The sequence below is a fragment of the Globicephala melas genome, chromosome 12, assembly GCF_963455315.2.
Source record: "Globicephala melas chromosome 12, mGloMel1.2, whole genome shotgun sequence".
In the NCBI taxonomy this organism is placed as follows: Eukaryota; Metazoa; Chordata; class Mammalia; order Artiodactyla; family Delphinidae; genus Globicephala; species Globicephala melas.
In genome coordinates, this window is record NC_083325.1 from 72,042,744 (window position 1) to 72,061,408 (window position 18,665).

The following is an 18,665-nucleotide window of genomic DNA, read 5'->3' on the forward strand; positions in this document are numbered from 1 at the left end:
TTTCCGATTTGGGGGAAAATTTTATTTGAGTATCTTTCATCTGGCTTATTATTAAATTGGCAGTACATTTTATTTTACACAGGAAATTTAAAGCTATATAAAATATAGTATATAAAAAATTCATGCAAGTGGTAGGCTTACTCTTTAAAGAAAAACAATCCTTTTGAATTTTAGGAATGTTTCTGATAATCCTAATCATTTAAATTATTTGATTCTTATTTCTGTATCTTGTACATTATATAGGTTAATTGAAATGTGTTTAAGAGAAAATAGTAGAGAATTTTAGAAGTAGAGTTCTCAAATTAAATTGAAGAAAGATAGTCATTTTTAACTTATTCTTACGCTCGTTAAAAGTATTTAAGAGATGTCATAATAATCTGTGAGAATTTTTTGATGGGCTGTTGAGCTGTTGTTGACCCTTCTGTAAAGGTCAGTAGTTCTGTTTGACAACTTATTAATAGCCAACCTGGTCTTTATTGGCATGTGTTGGCAGATTGTGACTGAAGCTATGGTTAAGACTCTTTTTAACACCTGAGGGAACTTTATTTTCTATTTTCTGAAGTGGGAGTATCTCATAGCTTTTAGCTAATGTATTTATTGTTCTTTAGACATTAAGGGTATTTTGTGACTATTTTATAGAAGATTGAATTAAGATAATGGGAGGTAAACAAGTGGTTCAGCAGGTAGTTCATTAATTTTAAGCTCTAGGGTGGTACATCTTGGTTAAAATATTTATTTAATTCATATGTTGAGTGATTTTAGCCAGTGTGCACGAACATGTAAGCTATGTCTCTTTTTCTTCTTTGTGCTTCCTGATAATCACTCTTAAGTGGGTGACATATAGGTACATGCTTATCTCTTTATTTGCAGCATATTTTATAGTGGTATTTTGCTTTATTTATATGATAGATAAGTGGAACAATTTGATGCCTTTATACTATTAGTATATACTGAATAGGAATAATAAAATAACAAAAAAATACTCCTTTTCTTAGGTGGGTAAGGGTAGATAGAAGCTGTATGTATGGCTTTTGCATATCTTGAACAGCTTAAATACTGGGGCTGAAAGTAATTATAGTAACAGGCCTGACACATTTAATGTATTTGGGGGTTACTGTATAGACTTTAGAATAATATCTATTTGAATTTTTGATGCCAGTTCTTTCCTTAATTAGATTTTTCGTGAAGCTCGAAGAACAGTACCTAGTATTGTTTACATGCCTCACATTGGTGATTGGTGGGAAGCTGTCAGTGAAACTGTGAGAGCAACTTTTCTGACTTTGCTACAAGATATACCGTCATTTTCACCCATATTTTTATTGTCTACCTCTGAAACCATGTACAGTGAACTGCCTGAAGAGGTAAGAACTCATTAAATATTTATCTTTTCTTATTATATGGTTTTAAAATAGTTGACGTAAATTTGGCACATTTTAGTTACTATAAAATCAGTACTGTCAAGGTTCATGCCTTGGTTGTACCATTTATTAGCCATGTGACTTAAGTTAGTTAACATTTTAAGTTTCAGTTTCTTTTTTTTGGTATGTATTTTGATATATTTCTCAGTGTTGTTGTGAATTTTGAGATAATTCATGCTTAGACCAGACCTCGACATATATAGTACCTACTAAGAAGATCTTAGCTGTATCATCATCAATGCCATTATAATTATCCTTCTCATTCTTATCATCTGTTAGATTATTTGGTGAGATTTGACCTTTCAGCTCTTTCACTGACCTTTATTTGGTGAGATTTGATTATTTGGTGAGATTTGATTATTTGGTGAGATTTGACCTTTCATCACGTTAAGCTGAAGATTATTATGACTGTGCATATTTTTCAAATCTGATATTTAGCGTTTGAATTCAAATCCAACTCAATAGTAAAGATAAAAATCACAGTTTCAGAAAAAAATTAGTAGATCACTCATATGAATGAAAAAATTAGTAGATCAACTCATGTGAATGAAATTGATTTTTAAGAAATTATTTTAACATTCTGAGCTTACTAGGTTTTGAAATAATCTCTTTTCAAAATGCTTAGAAATATTTTGCCCAGGCAACACAGTTCTTATAAAAAATTTACATGTTTCAAATGCTATAATATAAATCTTGATTACGTAGAATTTTATGATTCAGATTTTTTTTTTACCAAGTTCTTTTGTTGTTTTAGCTCTTATTATCTATCTTATTGCTAAACTGGATTTGTACAACTTACTACTCTTGTTAAGAAAATTATATTAAATGTAGACTAGTTCATTTTTTGCTATTCAGAATCTGATATTATTTGGAGACCATTAATCAAAATATTTTTTATCACAGGGAGCAATAAAGTTTAGTGGAAAGATGTATGTAGTAAGAGTCAGAAAAACCTTGGTATTGACTTACTTGTCTTTTGATTTTGGGTAAATATTTGAACCTAGAGTAGCTTCAGTTTCCTCACCTATAAAACGTGGATAATAACAGACAGGCTTGTTGGTGTGAGACTATATATGTGAGTTTATTTTGGAAGCTACAGAGCTATAATATGTTTGGTATTATATTAGTATTATAAAGTAAGAATGCACTCGAAATTGATTTAGAAGAGTGGACTGAACCTGGACATAACCTAGGAGCCACTTTTAAAAATTAGATCCTCACTGTCAACTAGTTTTATTATAATTTTATAAAAAATAAAGAAAATTGGGATAATTAAGGGCTCTAGTTAGGAATATATACTTACCTGAAGTTTCCTTATATTGTTTGAAAAATTTGTAAATAAAAGTCTTACTGAACCTGTCTTGATACACAGCAATTTTAATTTTGCCTATTCTTGTTGTCTATTTGCATATGTGATTTTATTGTTTAGTTTTTTAAAAAACTAACATTGCATCTATATATTTTCAATGTTGCTATATTGTTATAATTTTTAGTGGATTCAAAAAGCCTACTGGTGTGTAGGCTTTTTTCATTATTTGTTTACCAATAACCTTAATTAATAGCTAAAATATTAAAAATTTACAAGCATTGAATCCTGAAATTTCAGCCCCCCCCCCCTTTGTCTTCTGTAGTCTTTGCCCTTATTATAGCAAATAGCTACTAAAGCTATCATGGATATTCACATTTGTAGGTGAAGATTATGGGGTTTTTCTTAGACTACTGATTACATAACATTTTATACTAATTGTCCTTAGGAAAGCCTCCTCTGCCCCCAAGGCTTTCATTTTAATTTCAGCTTTGGCATTAGTATATTGCTTTGTTTAGGTCACAGACTGAAATAGTAGTGAATAATACTTAGCACCGACTGATAAATATTTGGTAAGTGAATGAAAAGCATGGAGAGTTGCAGACTGAGTAACTAGGTTAGCAAGGTGCCAGATCTATGGAAGAAGACATGAAGTAGACAGTGGGTATCAAAAACTAAGTGATTCTAAAAGAAAGAGAGAAATATCCAGTTACTATAGTGTATTTAAGAAAATACAATGGTAAGTTAAAATAACAGTAAGATACAGATTTTAACCTATAAAATAGGCCAAAAAAAAAAGTTGGATAAACTCTCTCCAGGACAGTTCATCGTAATAGATTTAAATATGTCTATTCATTTTAGGTCAGCAATACCATTTATAGGTAAGTAGTTTTTCATAGATAAAAAAGATACAACACAGACAACACAGAAAGTATCATAGCCTTTCTTCATGGACAAACACAAAGATACAGCACAGGCAACACAAAAAGTACAAGAGTATTTATCATAGCCTTTCTTCATCAATTGGAAACTAAACGTCCTAGAGTAGAGGATTGATTATAGTGGATTCCTTCCATGAAATACAATGAGACCATTAAAAATATTGACGTAGAAGACATTTAATGTCATGAAAAGATGTTTGAATGTATTGCTAAAAATTGCAGATATTAAATCAATATATATGGCATTATCTGGGTTTATATAGAAATAATTATATATTAGGTATATAGTCATATATAAAAAACTATATGTAACTATTAATAGAAATGTTAATAGTAATTATCTCTGGGTCTTAAGATTATAGTTATTTTTGTTACCTGTTTTCTAAATCTTCTGTAATAAGTGCTGCTGTTCTCATCAGAAAATAAACTCATTCAGAGATGAAAAGGTTCTCTACTCAATTTTTAAAAACAACACCAAACAAAAAAAGTTAGTCATCATGGGACTAATATTAGGGATACAAAAATGTTTTCTTTTTGTGGGACAGAGTGACAACCTCATCTTTTGGAGCCCTTTTAAAATTCTCTTGTAAATGTGTCTTTGTATAGCTCTCCCTTTTTAATCCCAAAATAAGGCAATGCATTGGGATATTGAGAAAAACATTAGAACTTCTATTCATTTTTATTTTTCATATTATCTTAAAAACGTGTGTATGTTTCATAATAGAAATAGTAATATTAGTAGAATAGTACATTTAAGTATGTATGTATATATACTGGAGGGAGTATTTTTTTAAATTAATTCATTAATTTATTTTTGGCTGCATTGGGTCTTCATTGCTGCGTGCCAGCTTTTCTCTAGTTGCAGAGAACAGGGGCTACTCTTCTTTGCGGTGCATGGTCTTCTCATTGCGGTGGCTTCTCTTGTTGCGGAGCATGGGCTGTAGGGGCGTGGGCTTCAGTAGTTGTGATGCACAGGCTTAGTTGCTCTGCGGCATGTGGAATCTTCCTGGAGCAGGGCTCAAACCCGTGTCCCCTGCATTGGCAGGCGGATTCTTAACCACTGCGCTACCAGGGAAGTTCTTTTTTTTTTTTTTTTTTTTAAGTATCATTTATTGAGTTTGATATGCACAAGTGTCAAGTCTGGAGGTAGTATTTTCAAATTTTTTTACTGATGAGGTGTTTCATCAAAAAACAAAACATTGGAAATCATTGTTCTAGACCAGCTGTTATCAAAGTGTGATCCAAGGACCCTTGTGGGCCCCACAAGACTTTCAGAGGTTTGTCACATTCGTCTTTTTTGTATTTTGCAACTATGTATCTTCTTGAATATGGGTTTTTTTCATGTATACCAATCAGAGCAACATTACTGTAACAGATTGAATGCAGAGGCAGAAAATGAGAATCCAGTTGTCTTTTTTTTCTTTTTATAAATTTATTATTTATTTTTGGCTGCATTGGGTCTTTGTTTCTTTGCCCCTTGGAGGGAGGGGGTGCTGGGGGGACTACTTTACATTGCGGTTGCGCGGGCTTCTCGTTGCGGTGGCTTCTCTTGCTTAGGAGCACGGGCTCTAGGTGCGCAAGCTTCAGAAGTTGTGGCTCCCGGGCTTAGTTGCTCCTCCGCATGTGGGATCTTCGCCGATCAGGGCTTGAACCTGTGTCCCCTGCACTGGCAGGCGGATTCTTAACCACTGCGCCACCAGGGAAGCCCCAGTTGTCTTTTATTAAGCCAGACATAAGAGAGATTTGAAGAAATGTAAAACAGTGCCACTTTTCTCACTAAATTTTTTTAATATATATAATGTTTTATATTTTGGAAAAATATGTCTTTCAAAAGAATATATATATGTTTTACATTTATTTTATTGAAGTATAGTTGATTTACAGTATTGTGTTAATTTCTGCTGTACAGCAAAGTGATTCAGTTATACATATATACATTCTTTTTCATATTCTTTTCCATTATGCTTTATCACAGGATATTGAATATAGTTCCCTGTGCTATACAGTAGGACCTTGTTGTTTATACATTCTTTTTTAAAAAATAAATTTATTTTATTTATTTATTTTTGGCTGCATCGGGTCTTCATTGCTGCACGCGGGCCCTCTCTAGTTGCGGCGAGCAGGGGTCACTCTTCGCCGCAGTGTGCAGGCTTCTCATTGCAGTGGCCTCTCCTGTTGCAGAGCACGGGCTCCTGGCGTGTGGGCTTCAGTAGTTGTGGCATGCGGGCTCAGCAGTTGTGGCTCACGTGCTCTAGAGCGCAGGCTCAGCAGTTGTGGTGCATGGGCTTAGTTGCTCCGCAGCGTGTGGGATCTTCCCGGACCAGGGCTCGAACCCATGTCCCCTGCATTGGCAGGTGGACTCTCAATCACTGTGCCACCAGGGAAGCCCTATACATTCTATATGTAATAGTTTGCATCTACTAATCCCAAACTCCCAATCCAACTCTCTCCCTTGGTAATCACAAGTCTGTTCTCTATGTCTGTGATTCTGTTTCTGTTTAGTAGATTAAGTTCATTAAAAGAATATATTTTTTAATGTTAACATGTAATAGGTTTTAAATGAATACATAATTTGGAAGGTTCTTAGTTTTAATTTTTAGTACATAAATATTGACAGATATAATCCAGATAAGCAGAAGCTCTTTTGGGTTCTTGAATAATTTTTAAGAGTTTAATAAAGTGTGGAGACCAAAATATTTGAGACTCTCTGACCTAGACCACAAGCTCTTTGAGAGGAGGGGACTGTCTTACTGCCCTTCACTTCCTGACACAGTGGAATTGCTTAGTAAATGTTTGTTGCATGAAAGAAGAAAATGTTGAATCATCACAAAGGCTTTAAGTAACTCCTGCCTAGCCTCCTGCATCTTTTTTTTTTTTTGCAAAATTCTAGTGTAAGTAAATTTACTTCTGTGGACCCTGAAGAACTTTTCTGAGAATAGTAGGAGAATTTTAGTTGCTGTATATGAGAATTGCAAGTTATTTCTCTTCAGGAGACTTAGAAAAAAGAATCAAAGGTTGAGCATAGTAAAGAGACTTTTAAACAAGGAAGCAGATAAAAGTAGAAATATTTGCAGGAAGGAAAGCAGACTTTGGAATTGCACTTAAATTTCTGAAGAGATTCACGGTATGTACTTCGGCATTAAAGTATGGGCAGGCTCAGAATGGTATAATTCAATATATTAGAAGTGAATTTTAAAGAAATATCTCCTCAGCTACACTGATGAAAGTAAAGATTACATACAGTATTTTGTCTTCTCTGTATTTCATGTCATTTTGTATCTCTCAGTTTATGGTGGGACCTGGGAGGTAAAAATCAGTAACTTAAGTAGAAACATCAAGTAGGGACATTGAAAACTCAGATAAATGATAATGTATACAAGAGAAATATCTTGGTATTAACTTTTTGGTTGTAAAACAATTTTATGATTTCTTAAAATTTAAGAGGAAAGTGATCCTCCCAAGTTTTTCTTTTCTTTAAATTAAAAACGGTATAGTAAATGAACATGAATTATTACTATTTTAAGGTATGTTAAATACTAATATTTATTTTTACTTGATGGATTGTTTACCTGTTTTGTTTTAAGGAAAGCAAACTTTATTTATGAAAACTATTGTAGATTCATTTCTGACCTCATTTTCCACACCTTTTCTCTTCGAGATTTTGAGGGGTTTTTTTTGGTTTGTTTTTTGATTTCGAGGTTTTAAAAATTAATTTTGCCCATTACAGAGGTCACATGGACACTACCTTCAAAACTGGGGGCTAACAATTCTAACATTTTAATAAATGAGGTAAAACAAAAATATTTGCTAATGAAAGAATTACTGCTATTTATGCATCTATGTGCCAGGCACTGTAGGTTAATCATATATATTATCTAACATATGTTCTTAAACTGTTCCGTGAGAAAAGTATTACTTTTCCATTTGACAGATGAAGAAACTGAGGCCAACAGGGGTAAAGTAACTTGCCTAGGGTTTTACAGCTAGTGGCAGAGTAAGGATTTGAACCCAGGTTTGTCTGATTCCAAAGGCTATGCACTTATAATGCCCTGTACTCTCTAAAACTACAGAGAGACAGTTTTTGCATATTGTGATGATTAGGCTGATGAGTGGTTAGGGAAATGGCGGGGGGTTTTTTTGTTTGTTTTGTTTTGCGGTACGCGGACCGCTCACTGTTGTGGCCTCTCCCGTTGCGGAGCACAAGCTCCGGACGCGCAGGCTCAGTGGCCATGGCTCACGGGCCTAGCCACTCCGCGGCATGTGGGATCTTCCCGGACCGGGGCACGAACCTGTGTCCCCTGCATTGGCAGGCGGACTCTTAACCACTGCGCCACCAGGGAAGACCGGGAATGGAGTTTTGTATTCATCAAGTTAAGATCATTGTTCATTCATCAAAAATGTATTGCCTATTCTGTGCAATGTAATGTAATTTATTTAAGACAGTGTCTGTTTTCTTCACTCTTCCATTCACAGTGTCTAACTGCCTAACACAGTTTCTACACACACACACACACACACACACACAATACTCACACATAGATGCATGTATACACGTACATATTTCTAGTACAGTATCTTCATTGAATGAAGTAAAATAGGCGAAAATCCAGATAGCCACTGTTCTCCAAGAATTTAAAGTTTAGAGGGAGGGGAGATCTGGAAAAAATAATACAGTAGGAGAAGTGCTATAATAGTAGAATATATAAAAGCATGATCCATAAAAGAAAAAAATTGATATGGTAAACTTTATCACAATTAAAATCTTTTATTCTTTAAAAGACACCATCAAGAAAATGAAAAAAAAACCCCAACAAATCACGGACTGGGAGAAAATATTTCAAATATATCAAATCACATATCTGGTAACACTTACATCCAGAATGTATTAAAAACTCTTTCAGCATAATAATAAGACTAAGTCAAATGATTTTCGATAAGTGTGAATACCATTCATCAGGAAAAAAGATGGTCCTTTCAACAAATGGTGCTGGAAAACTGGATGTTCACATACAAAAGAAATGAAACTTCGACTTTTTTCTTATACTGTATGCAAAAATTAACTCCAAGTAGATTGAAGAACTAAACAAGACCTAAAACTATAGGAACTTCCCTGGTGGCGCAGTGGTTAAGAATCCGCCTGCTGGGCTTCCCTGGTGGCGCAGTGGTTGAGAGTCCGCCTGCCGATGCAGGGGACACGGGTTCGTGCCCCAGTCTGGGAAGATCTCACATGCCGGCAGTGGCTGGGCCCGTGAGCCATGGCTGCTGAGCCTGCGCGTCCGAAGCCTGTGCTCCGCAACGGGAGAGGCCACAACAGTGAGAGGCCCGTGTACCACAAAAAAAACAAGAATCCGCCTGCCAATGCAGGGGACACAGGTTTGAGCCCAAGTCTGGGAAGATCCCACATGCCACGGCGTAACTAAGCCCACAAGCCACAACTACAGAGCCCGTGTGCCGCAGCTACTGGAGCCCATGTGCCTAGAGCCCGTGCTTCGCAACAAGAGAAGCCACTGCAATGAGAAGCCTGCGCACCACAACAAAGAGTAGCCTTCGCTCGCTGCAACTGGAGAAAACCCACGCACAGCAATGAAGACCCAGCACAGCCAAAAATAAATAAATAAACAAATTTTTTTAAAAAAACAAAAATCCTAAAACTATAAAACCCTTAGGAAAAAACATAGGGGAAAAGCTCCATGACATTGGATTTGGCAGTGATTTCTTGGATGAGACACCAAAAGTACAGGTTAACAGAAAAAATAGATAAATTGGATTTCATCAAAAATAAAACTATTAATAGATTGAAAAGACAATACATTGAATGGGAGAAAATATTTGCAAATCATATATCTGATAAGGGGTTGATACCCGGCGCGTATAAAGAACTCCTACGATTCAGCAACAGAGAAAACTCTAAACAGCTAGTTCAAAAATGGGCAAAGTACTTAAATAGATTTTCTCCAAAGATGATACTCAAATGGCAATAAAGCACATGAAAAGATGCTGAACATCACTAATCATTATGGAAATACAAATCAAAGCCACAATGAGATATCACTTTATACCCAGTAGGATGGCTACTGACATAACAGAAAATAACAAGTGTTGGTTAGGATGTGAGGGAATTGGATCCCTTCTGCATTGCTGATGGAAATATAAAATTGTGCAGCCTCTGTTGAAAATAAATGGTTTGGTGTGGTGATTTCTTAAAGAATTAAACAAAATTACCATATGATCCAGCAATTGTATTTCTGGGAATATACCCAAAAGAAGTGAAAGCAGGGATTCAAACAGATGTTTGTATACCCATGTTCTTAGCAGCATTACTCACAGTAGCCAAAAGGTAGAAATCAGCAGATGAATGGATAAACATAATGTGGCATATACATACAGTGTAACACTATTTAGCTTTTAAAAAGAAGGAAATTTTGATACATTCTACAACAAGAGTAACTACAGCATGGGTAAACCTTAGGACATTATACTAAGTGAAATAAGCCAGTCACAAAAGGACAAATATTGTATGATTCCTCTTATACAGGGTTCCTAGAGTAGTCAGATTCGTAGAGATAGAAAGTAGAATGGTGGTTGACAGGACCTGGGGAAAGGGAGAGTGTAGGGAGTTAATGTTTAATGGGTAGAGTTTCAGTTGGGGAGGATGGAAAAGGTTTGAAGGTAGATAGGTAGTGATGACTGCACAACCATGTGAATACACTTAATGCAACAGGCTGTACAATTTAAAAATATTAAAATGGCAAATTTTTTTATGACCGTTTTACCACAAATTTCAAAAGAAAACTACAATTTAAAAATGGGCTAAAGAGTTGAATAGGCATTTTACCAAAGAGTATATATATTCTTAAGGTAATAAGAATGAGAAAAGATTCTCAATATCATTAGTCATTCAGGAATGAGATACCACTGCACACCCAACTAGGATAGCTATAATCACAAAGACAGACAACACCAAGTGTTGACAAGAATGTAGGAAACTTGAATCCTTGTGTATTGCTGGTGGAATTGTAAAATGGTATAGCCACTTTGGAAAAGTTGGCAGTTCTTAAGCTGTTAGACATAAACTTATGATAGGACTCAGCATTTCCACTCCTAGGTAACTACTCCAGAGAAATATAAACATATGTTCCCACAAAAACTTGTACGCCAGTGTTCCTTCTAGTATTGTTAATCATGGTGGAAATAACCCAAGTATTTATTAATTGGTGATTGGCAAAACAAAATGTCGTGTATATACATAGAGTGAAATGTTATTCAGGAATAAGTGGAGTGAACCACTGATACATTCTCCAGTGTGGGTGAGCCTCAATATATTATGCTAAAATTGAGAGAAACTAGACACAAAAGACTACCAAGTCTATGATACGCAATTTCTAGAAGAGACAAATTTCTGGACACAGAAACCAAATCATTGGTTGTCAGCTGGGAGTGTAAGTGTGGATGGACTGCAGATGGGCACAAGGAACTTTTTGGAGGTAATGGAAATATTCTAAAACTGACCTGCGATGGTTGCACAGCTGAATTAACTCACTAAAAATTATTGAACTTAAAAAAAGTTTAATGAGAGATAGTGGAAGGTATGTCTAAGTTTATCTGGGAAAGTCAGAGAAAGCATCACCCAGAAAGCACTGGCTTGAGTGGAGAGTTTAAAAAAAAAACAGTTTAGGAAAGAGTGAATAGCATCTGTAAAGACTGTTGTGAACCAGTGTGAAAGAGAACATGATTCGTTCAGGGAATTATATGAGGTTTGTCTTGTTGCAGTATGAAGTTTGAGGCTGGGAATGTCAGAAGATAGGAGTGAATTTAAAGAAAAACAAGCTGTTGGTAATAATCAGGAAGGCTGATATCAGGGGGATTATTGTAGACTTGCTCTTGGTATGCTTTTACATTTACCAGGTTCAACACAATGTTGAAAAATGATCAGAAGGAGGAATATTTAAAACTGAAATTAAATGTTTTACTACCCTTAAACAAAATCCTGGTACTTCTAGGGTATTGTGTTCTGTTTATTTTTCAAGACCCAGTTAATGTTAGCATTTTCTGCTATATCTTATCTAATGCCTCTTCACCCATGCCCCTTGCAGGGTCTCCTCTGTTTCACTACCTCTGTTATAACACTTCTGACATGGTATCATAATGCTTTCTTATGAGACTGAAGAGACTTGACAGCAGGAAGTAAGCCTGTTTTCTTCAAGTTTTTAACTGCAGTGTTTGGCATGATATTTGACACGTGATATTTGACACATGCTCAGTGGTAAATTTGCTTGCCAGAACTTTCAAGGGAAGGCCAGCAAAGTATAGATCGAAGAATTGGAGGGGTTTTTACATAAAGGTAGTCTTCAAAGAAAATATCGGAAGGTCACAAGGTGAAATTTTATGTAAACTCTTTAAGGATTTGGCTTTGGGTTGACGTAAATAATTTCTCATCTAAATATTGAATTCTGATGGCTACTTTTCATTGTCTCTTCTCTGTCTTAGGATTTTAGAGTTAGAAAAGACCTTTAGAGCTTATATAATCTAGTCTTCTCTATTTATTCACTTTGTGACCTCAAGCCAGTTACTTAAACCTTTCCAAGCCTAGGTTTTTTCATCTGTAAAATGAGGGACTCCCTACGTACCTACCTCATTGTTACAAAGATTAAAATAATATTTAAGTAATTCTTCATTTCACAGTCTGCAATTCAGTAAGTGGCTAGACATAACAAATTGAATGGACTGTCCAAAGTTTACCAGAAATATGTACCTATATTTGGGCTAGAATCTGATGTTTTAAATTTTAATCCAGTATTTCCACACTGTCATGGTTGGTACTTATTTCCATATTAGTGACCTTTACCCTTTTTTTATTTGCAGTTTCCAATTTGATGTGGGCTGGGTAACAAAATGACAAGCTTTATTCATTCAGTATATGCTTATTAAGCATTGCTAGGTACCAGGCATGGTGGTAGGTATAGGAAAACAGATGAGTTCTGTTCTCAGGGAGTTCAGTATCTTGAAGTAGGAAACAGACCTTCTAGGAAAACATATGAATTAAATAAAGTGTATCGACAAATGTGGATGATGTAAAGAGGATTTAAACAGCAAGGGGGACATCTGAGGTCAAAGTCTTTATAGAGCAGGTGAACAAAGGAGAGGTGGCAATCACTAACTGGAAGGAGTTGAGGGATATGAGCATGACTGGCTTAATTTTGCTTGGGAGTTTTGCATGGAAGGTGGTGTCATTGTGGAGCATTCTTTGGTGAGATCGAAGGTATAGTTTTATGCAATGAAATCAAGATTCCAGAGGATACAGTGGAGTAGACTTAGTAGGGAAAGAGCCCAGGAAGGGAAGTTAGTGGATAAGAAGCACACAGAAACCGCTTAAAATAAGGCAATGTTGTTAGCATCCTCCCAGCTCTCTATTGTAAATAGGTTGTAGATAATTACTTTTCAGCTCTTATGCAACAGCTCTTTGAGATTGTTGCCATCTGACTATTACAATCAACTATCCTTTTTTATATTATAGTATAATTTATTAATGACTTGAGCAACTGGATCATTCTTTCATTCTTGTTTATTCCATGAGGTTGAACCTCTCAACAGCATAGGCTAAGACTAGGTTAACCTTAACCGCGCATGGATGTTCAATGGACATTTACAATGGTACCGAAGTTGAAGAAATTATAATTTGGTATAATATGTAAGCTTTTAATTCTCTAAATATTTAATGTCTTTGTGTGTGTGTGTATGTGTGTAGGTTAAATGTATCTTTAGAATACAGTACGAAGAGGTCTTGTATATTCAAAGGCCTATTGAAGAGGACAGAAGAAAGTTTTTCCAAGAACTGATTCTCAATCAGGCCTCAATGGCTCCACCACGAAGGAAACACACTGGTAAAGTTCCTAAAGCCTTTAGGAAAATGGGTGGGTTGGAGTTAAGAGATATCCTATCTTGGAGTCATCTTTTTAAAAAACCCATTTCTTTGTGGAAATGAAGACAGTTTTTCAGGTTTTGTTTAACTTTAGATGAACACGTGTGGAAGTGGCCATTGTGTTTACCTGACTTGAGGAGATTGGGAAGTACAGCCTCATTGTTAAAGCTTTACTAATGAGTGACTGTTTATGTAGTCTCCTTATCACTTCAGTCCAGATGCTCTGGTAGATTTCACATTCTGAGGCTCAAAAAGTCATAGAAAGTCTTTGGTTCTGCTGTGTTTTAGTCACTTTAAGTACTAAGGACTGGAACTATCAGGTTGTGAACAACAGGTGTTGTGCTTATTGCTTTCTGGGCCAGGGTAGTTTTGTTGGGCCAAGAACTGGTGGGAACATTTGCCTTTTCTGGTTTGTCTTATTTATTGATTGATTTTTCAAATATTTATTGAGCACCTATTATTTAGATATATTATGCTAGGCACATGGAAATCTATCATGGCTTTCTTTAAGCATTAGAGTTTTCTTGGATTTGGGCCTAATAGCATTAAGAGGGGCCTCAAAATTAGATTTTCAGTCCCCTGACTTAAGTAAGGACTGCATGCTAAGTCATTCAAAAGAGAGTTTCTTTTCCTAATACTAAAGGTGCAAAAAGATAAGATCCCCTTGCTTAATCTTTCATCCTCTTCTAGAAAATAGCAATCCTGTTTGTTAAAAAAAAATTTAAGCCTCTTTCTTTTTGTTCTGCTTTTTATGTTTCTCGTAGCTGTTCTTATAGGATATTAAATACATTTCCCATCCCTGCCAACTCCTTGCTTTTTCATACTTTGTTTTCCAGTGGTTATATTATCCAATACTTTGTTTTTCAGTGGCTATATTATCCAATACTTTAATAATTTTATTGTCCTTTAGTGGCTCCTTTTCACATTTTCTCAGTGCTTTTAAGATGAACATCTATCAAATGACTATAGCTGTGGGATTTTCCCCACAGAAACTTTGGAATATTCAACATGGAAGTTATACCTTCTGATTATTGGTTGTTGCCTTCTGCTAATCTAAATAACAGCGTTTAAAATATTTCATTATTAAAATGATTCATTTTAATAAAGTATCTTGCATGTTCCTAGTCATATTTTAGTCCCGTAGATCTGAATTTTCTATGTTAAGGCTGAACATAATTCTTTTTCTTTTTGAGTTGCTCCTGTTGACTTTCATTTTTCATCTTAGGGGCTATTTAGAAATTGGCGAGAATACTTAGGATTTTAATCCTGAGCTTCAGTGTGATACCAGGAAAATCTTTTAAGGAATTAGAGAGCATTATGGTTAGGCAAGTTAATACTTCACCTTCTAAGAAGATGTTTTGTTTGTTTTACAGTAGATAGTGAATACCATAGATTTCATATATCACACTTAAGCCTGGGTTTTCCATCTTCTTCATGTCTTTGGGATTCTTTTTTTTAGTTACTACTTTTTTTTTTTCACTCCCTGCAGGTGCCATTTACTATCCCAACTGTGTTGTAGTAAGAATATGAGGGTAGGAGACTTGTCTAAAATTAGAAGTCTTTGAGAATGGGAAGGATCAAAGAATTATTCTTTGCCCATTTAAATTTCATGCATATAAGGCAACCTCATTTTGAGAAACAGTCTTTAAACAAGGTTGACTTCAGCAAATCAGTATACAAGTACTTCACCTGAAGATATTTATGTTGATTTGAAATCTTTTTCTTAAAGTTGTACGTAAATAATATCTCAGAATCAAATTATTTAAAATCATATCATTTGTGCTTTAAAGACGTCCTGTTGTAAGTTATTTTATAAAAGTAAAGCTATTCCCTAATGTACTTCTGGTTTCCATTCAAATTTTTACCTGCTGAATTCACATGGTTCACATGTATTTGGAATTCTCCTTTTCTTAAAAAAACATTTTGAGAGAGTGTCAGAAAAGTAATTGAGGTCCTGACCCTGCCATGTTGGAATCTTAACATTTTCTTCTACTTTCTTTAGGTCTTTGTGCTATGGAAGTTCTTCCACTTGCACTACCTTCTCCACCTCGTCAATTATCAGAATCAGAAAAAATTCGGATGGAGGACCAGGAGGAAAATACTTTAAGAGAGTTGCGGTTGTTTCTCAGGGATGTAACCAAGAGGCTGGCCACAGATAAACGCTTTAACATCTTCAGCAAACCGGTGGATATTGAAGAGGTCTTGTTTCAGTAGTGTGCAAACAGTGAAGTTGAACTGGCTAAAAGAAAAAAATGTTGACATCTTTTTTTGGAAGGAAAAAAGCAAAGGCATGGATGAATATTACCCCTAGCCTGTAAAATTTTAATCCATGTGATAACTACCAATGTCATCAGCAAACATCTGGTGACTTTTGGATGAAGTTAATGACAATTTGTATATGTCCTCTTGATTAGTATTGATCTTTGTGATCTCCTACTCTTCATTTAAGAAGAGGATTAAAAGTTACTTTAGTGAAATGTCCATACTAGACTATTTTTATTCCAGGATAAATCCTGCTCTCCAAAAGAATATTGGTATTAACCAATCAATACCAATTAAAATTGGCATTTCCCAAATTGTGTATACCTTACTGAAGGAGGTAGCTAAGAAACCTGAAATTTGTCTTTCATATTTTGGAAATGTCTGTGACTAAGATGCTGTATGAGGTTATAGGCACAGCCTGTTATTTTTCTCTCCAAGAATTTTCTCTGCTCTGAGTGGAAAATTTCTCACTTTCTATGTGTATTGTTTTGTGTCCTTGTGGGAGCATGGTTTGTGATGATGAGAAAAGAAATTTTCCATTTGGAATCTACTATAATACTGTAGAATAAATTTTATTTTGTTTTGTTTTATCCTGGGATAATATAGTGTGTGGATGCACATAATGCAGTCTTTACTGGCATTCTTCTTATAGTTCAGACTCCATGTTTGAACAGCTTTGGTGTTTTTAGTTTTAATTTTTTCTTCATCTTTTTTTACATTTGAATTATGAAGTGATGCAGAGTTTAATGTTGTGTCCTCATTGTGAAATCTGTACTCTTGGATCAGAGCAGATTCCTTTGGAATCATTACCTCATCTATGCCTGTGAGCTAGCATTATGTTTTTTCCCCTTGGAAAACCTGAAAATATCTATTCCCCCCACCTCCCCTTTTTGGGAATAAAGGGACTGTGTTTAATTTTATTTGTATGTTTATCCACAATACACAGTTTTAGCCATTTGATCCTTTCAGCAGCCCCACAAGGTCATTATTATGTTGCAGTTGAAGAAACTGAGGCTTATTGGCAAGTGACGCAGCCAGCACTCAATGTTTCTTAAAATTCGAAGTCCACATTCTTTATATCACAGCTGTCAATCTTTTTCTACTGGAATGACAGGACTTGCCTATTTGCTCTTGCAATTAATACATATTTTATATTCGTGAAGCATATATTTTCCCTCGTGGTATTTTCAGAAAGTCTTAAAACTATCAGCCCACTTTAAAGATTGTTATAAATGTTTATTTTTATTTCAAATTGGGTATGGGAACTCTGACACTTAATTGATAAGGACTTGCCCCCAAGTCAGCCTCCTATGCTGGGAGTGAACCAGTTTTGCCTTTGTCCAGGAAAACTTTTTCTGTCTAACCAGAAGAGATTGTCAGATTTCAAATGCCATCTGTGATAGACTGAAAGTTTTATAAATGATGGTAAGGCAGTGGGAGGGGATAGAAGATGTTGGTCAGTTAAAACTTTAATTTTAGGGTGATGTTTTCTCTTTTTCCTTTTTTTCTTTTCTTTTTCAGGTTCATTTTGCTACTGCTTCTTTGTTTACTTTTAAGGCTGAAAACTTAGGGGTCTCTGGGACAGATAGAGAGAGGAAACTAAGATAGCATTTTGATAACCTAAAACACAAAAACTTTTATTAAAATAATGAATTTGAAATGTCTAAAAACTTTATCAAATTCCAAAGCAAATTGCAGAGGAAACAAAAGTTTAGAAAATAAGTGTTGTATTTAAATAAGCATAGGTGCTAAAATTTTATGGTCTTTAGTAATATAAATTTTTATAGTGCAAAAGTTTATAAAATGTTTTCCACGTGTACACAATACATGTCAATTGTCAGAGCCAAGGATCCAACTAATACCTTCTGAACTGTTCCTTGTTGAGTGTAGCTCCACTGTCTCCCTATAAGGAGATTGGCTGGCTTTTTAGCTCCTAGAGAATGAAAAATAAATCAAAACATGCACACACATCTATCTAAAAATTTAAAAACATATAAATAATATGTATGTATATATATATGCATATGTTTTTGTATATGCATATATGTGTATTTATTCATATGAATATATATTCAGTATGTAAATTTTTAAAAAGGCATCAGTGGACTGCACTGGTGGTTAAGGCTCCATGCTCCCAATGCAGGGGGCATGAGTTTGATCCCTGGCTGGGCAAGATCCCACATGCCGAGGCCAGAAAAAAACAAAAAAATCCCCAAAAAGCATCAGTGCCATCTGCAATGGAGAAAACTAGCCTTTAGCTTCATAGAACAGAAATTACCCTATTCCCAGAATTTGGTCCCGGACTAATTAGACATTTCTAAGACTGTGTTTATGTCAGACCTAATTACTTGATTTGAGATTTGCATTAAGGAAGACAATACAGTCATACACACCTTGGAGATATTGTGGGTTCAGTTCTAGACAACTGCAGTAAAGTGAATATTGCAATAAAGTGAGTCACACGAATTCTTTGGTTTCCCAGTGTATATAAAAGTTATGTGTACACTATATTGTAGTGTTCTTTAAGTATGCAATGGTATTACGTCTACAAAAAATGTGCATACCTTAATTTAAACATACTTTATTGCTAAAAAATGCTAACCATGATCTGACAACACAGGGTTGCCACAAACCTTCAATTTCTAAAAAAGTGCAATATCTGCAAAGCGCAGTAAAGGCAAGTGCAAATAAAACAAGGTATACCTGTGGATATATAGGTTGGAAGAGCTTTCTTATTGGTCAAATGATACAAAACATACAATTTATTGGGCAGTCATGACCAATATCTCTATTTTGGGTTATCTCCCAGAAAATCACAC

At 35.1% G+C, this 18,665-nt stretch overlaps 1 protein-coding gene across 1 annotated transcript in view; it reads left to right on the top strand.

The window, feature by feature from the left end:
- The window catches only part of ATAD2B (ATPase family AAA domain containing 2B), a 150,633-nt gene that overhangs the window by 91,624 nt on the left and 40,344 nt on the right, over positions 1–18,665 (top strand). Inside the window, exons 19-21 of the mRNA XM_030858299.2 lie at positions 1,176–1,361; positions 13,411–13,546; positions 15,587–15,783. Coding sequence (XP_030714159.1) covers positions 1,176–1,361; positions 13,411–13,546; positions 15,587–15,783 — 519 coding nt within the window. The remainder of the gene's footprint in view (positions 1–1,175; positions 1,362–13,410; positions 13,547–15,586; positions 15,784–18,665) is intronic.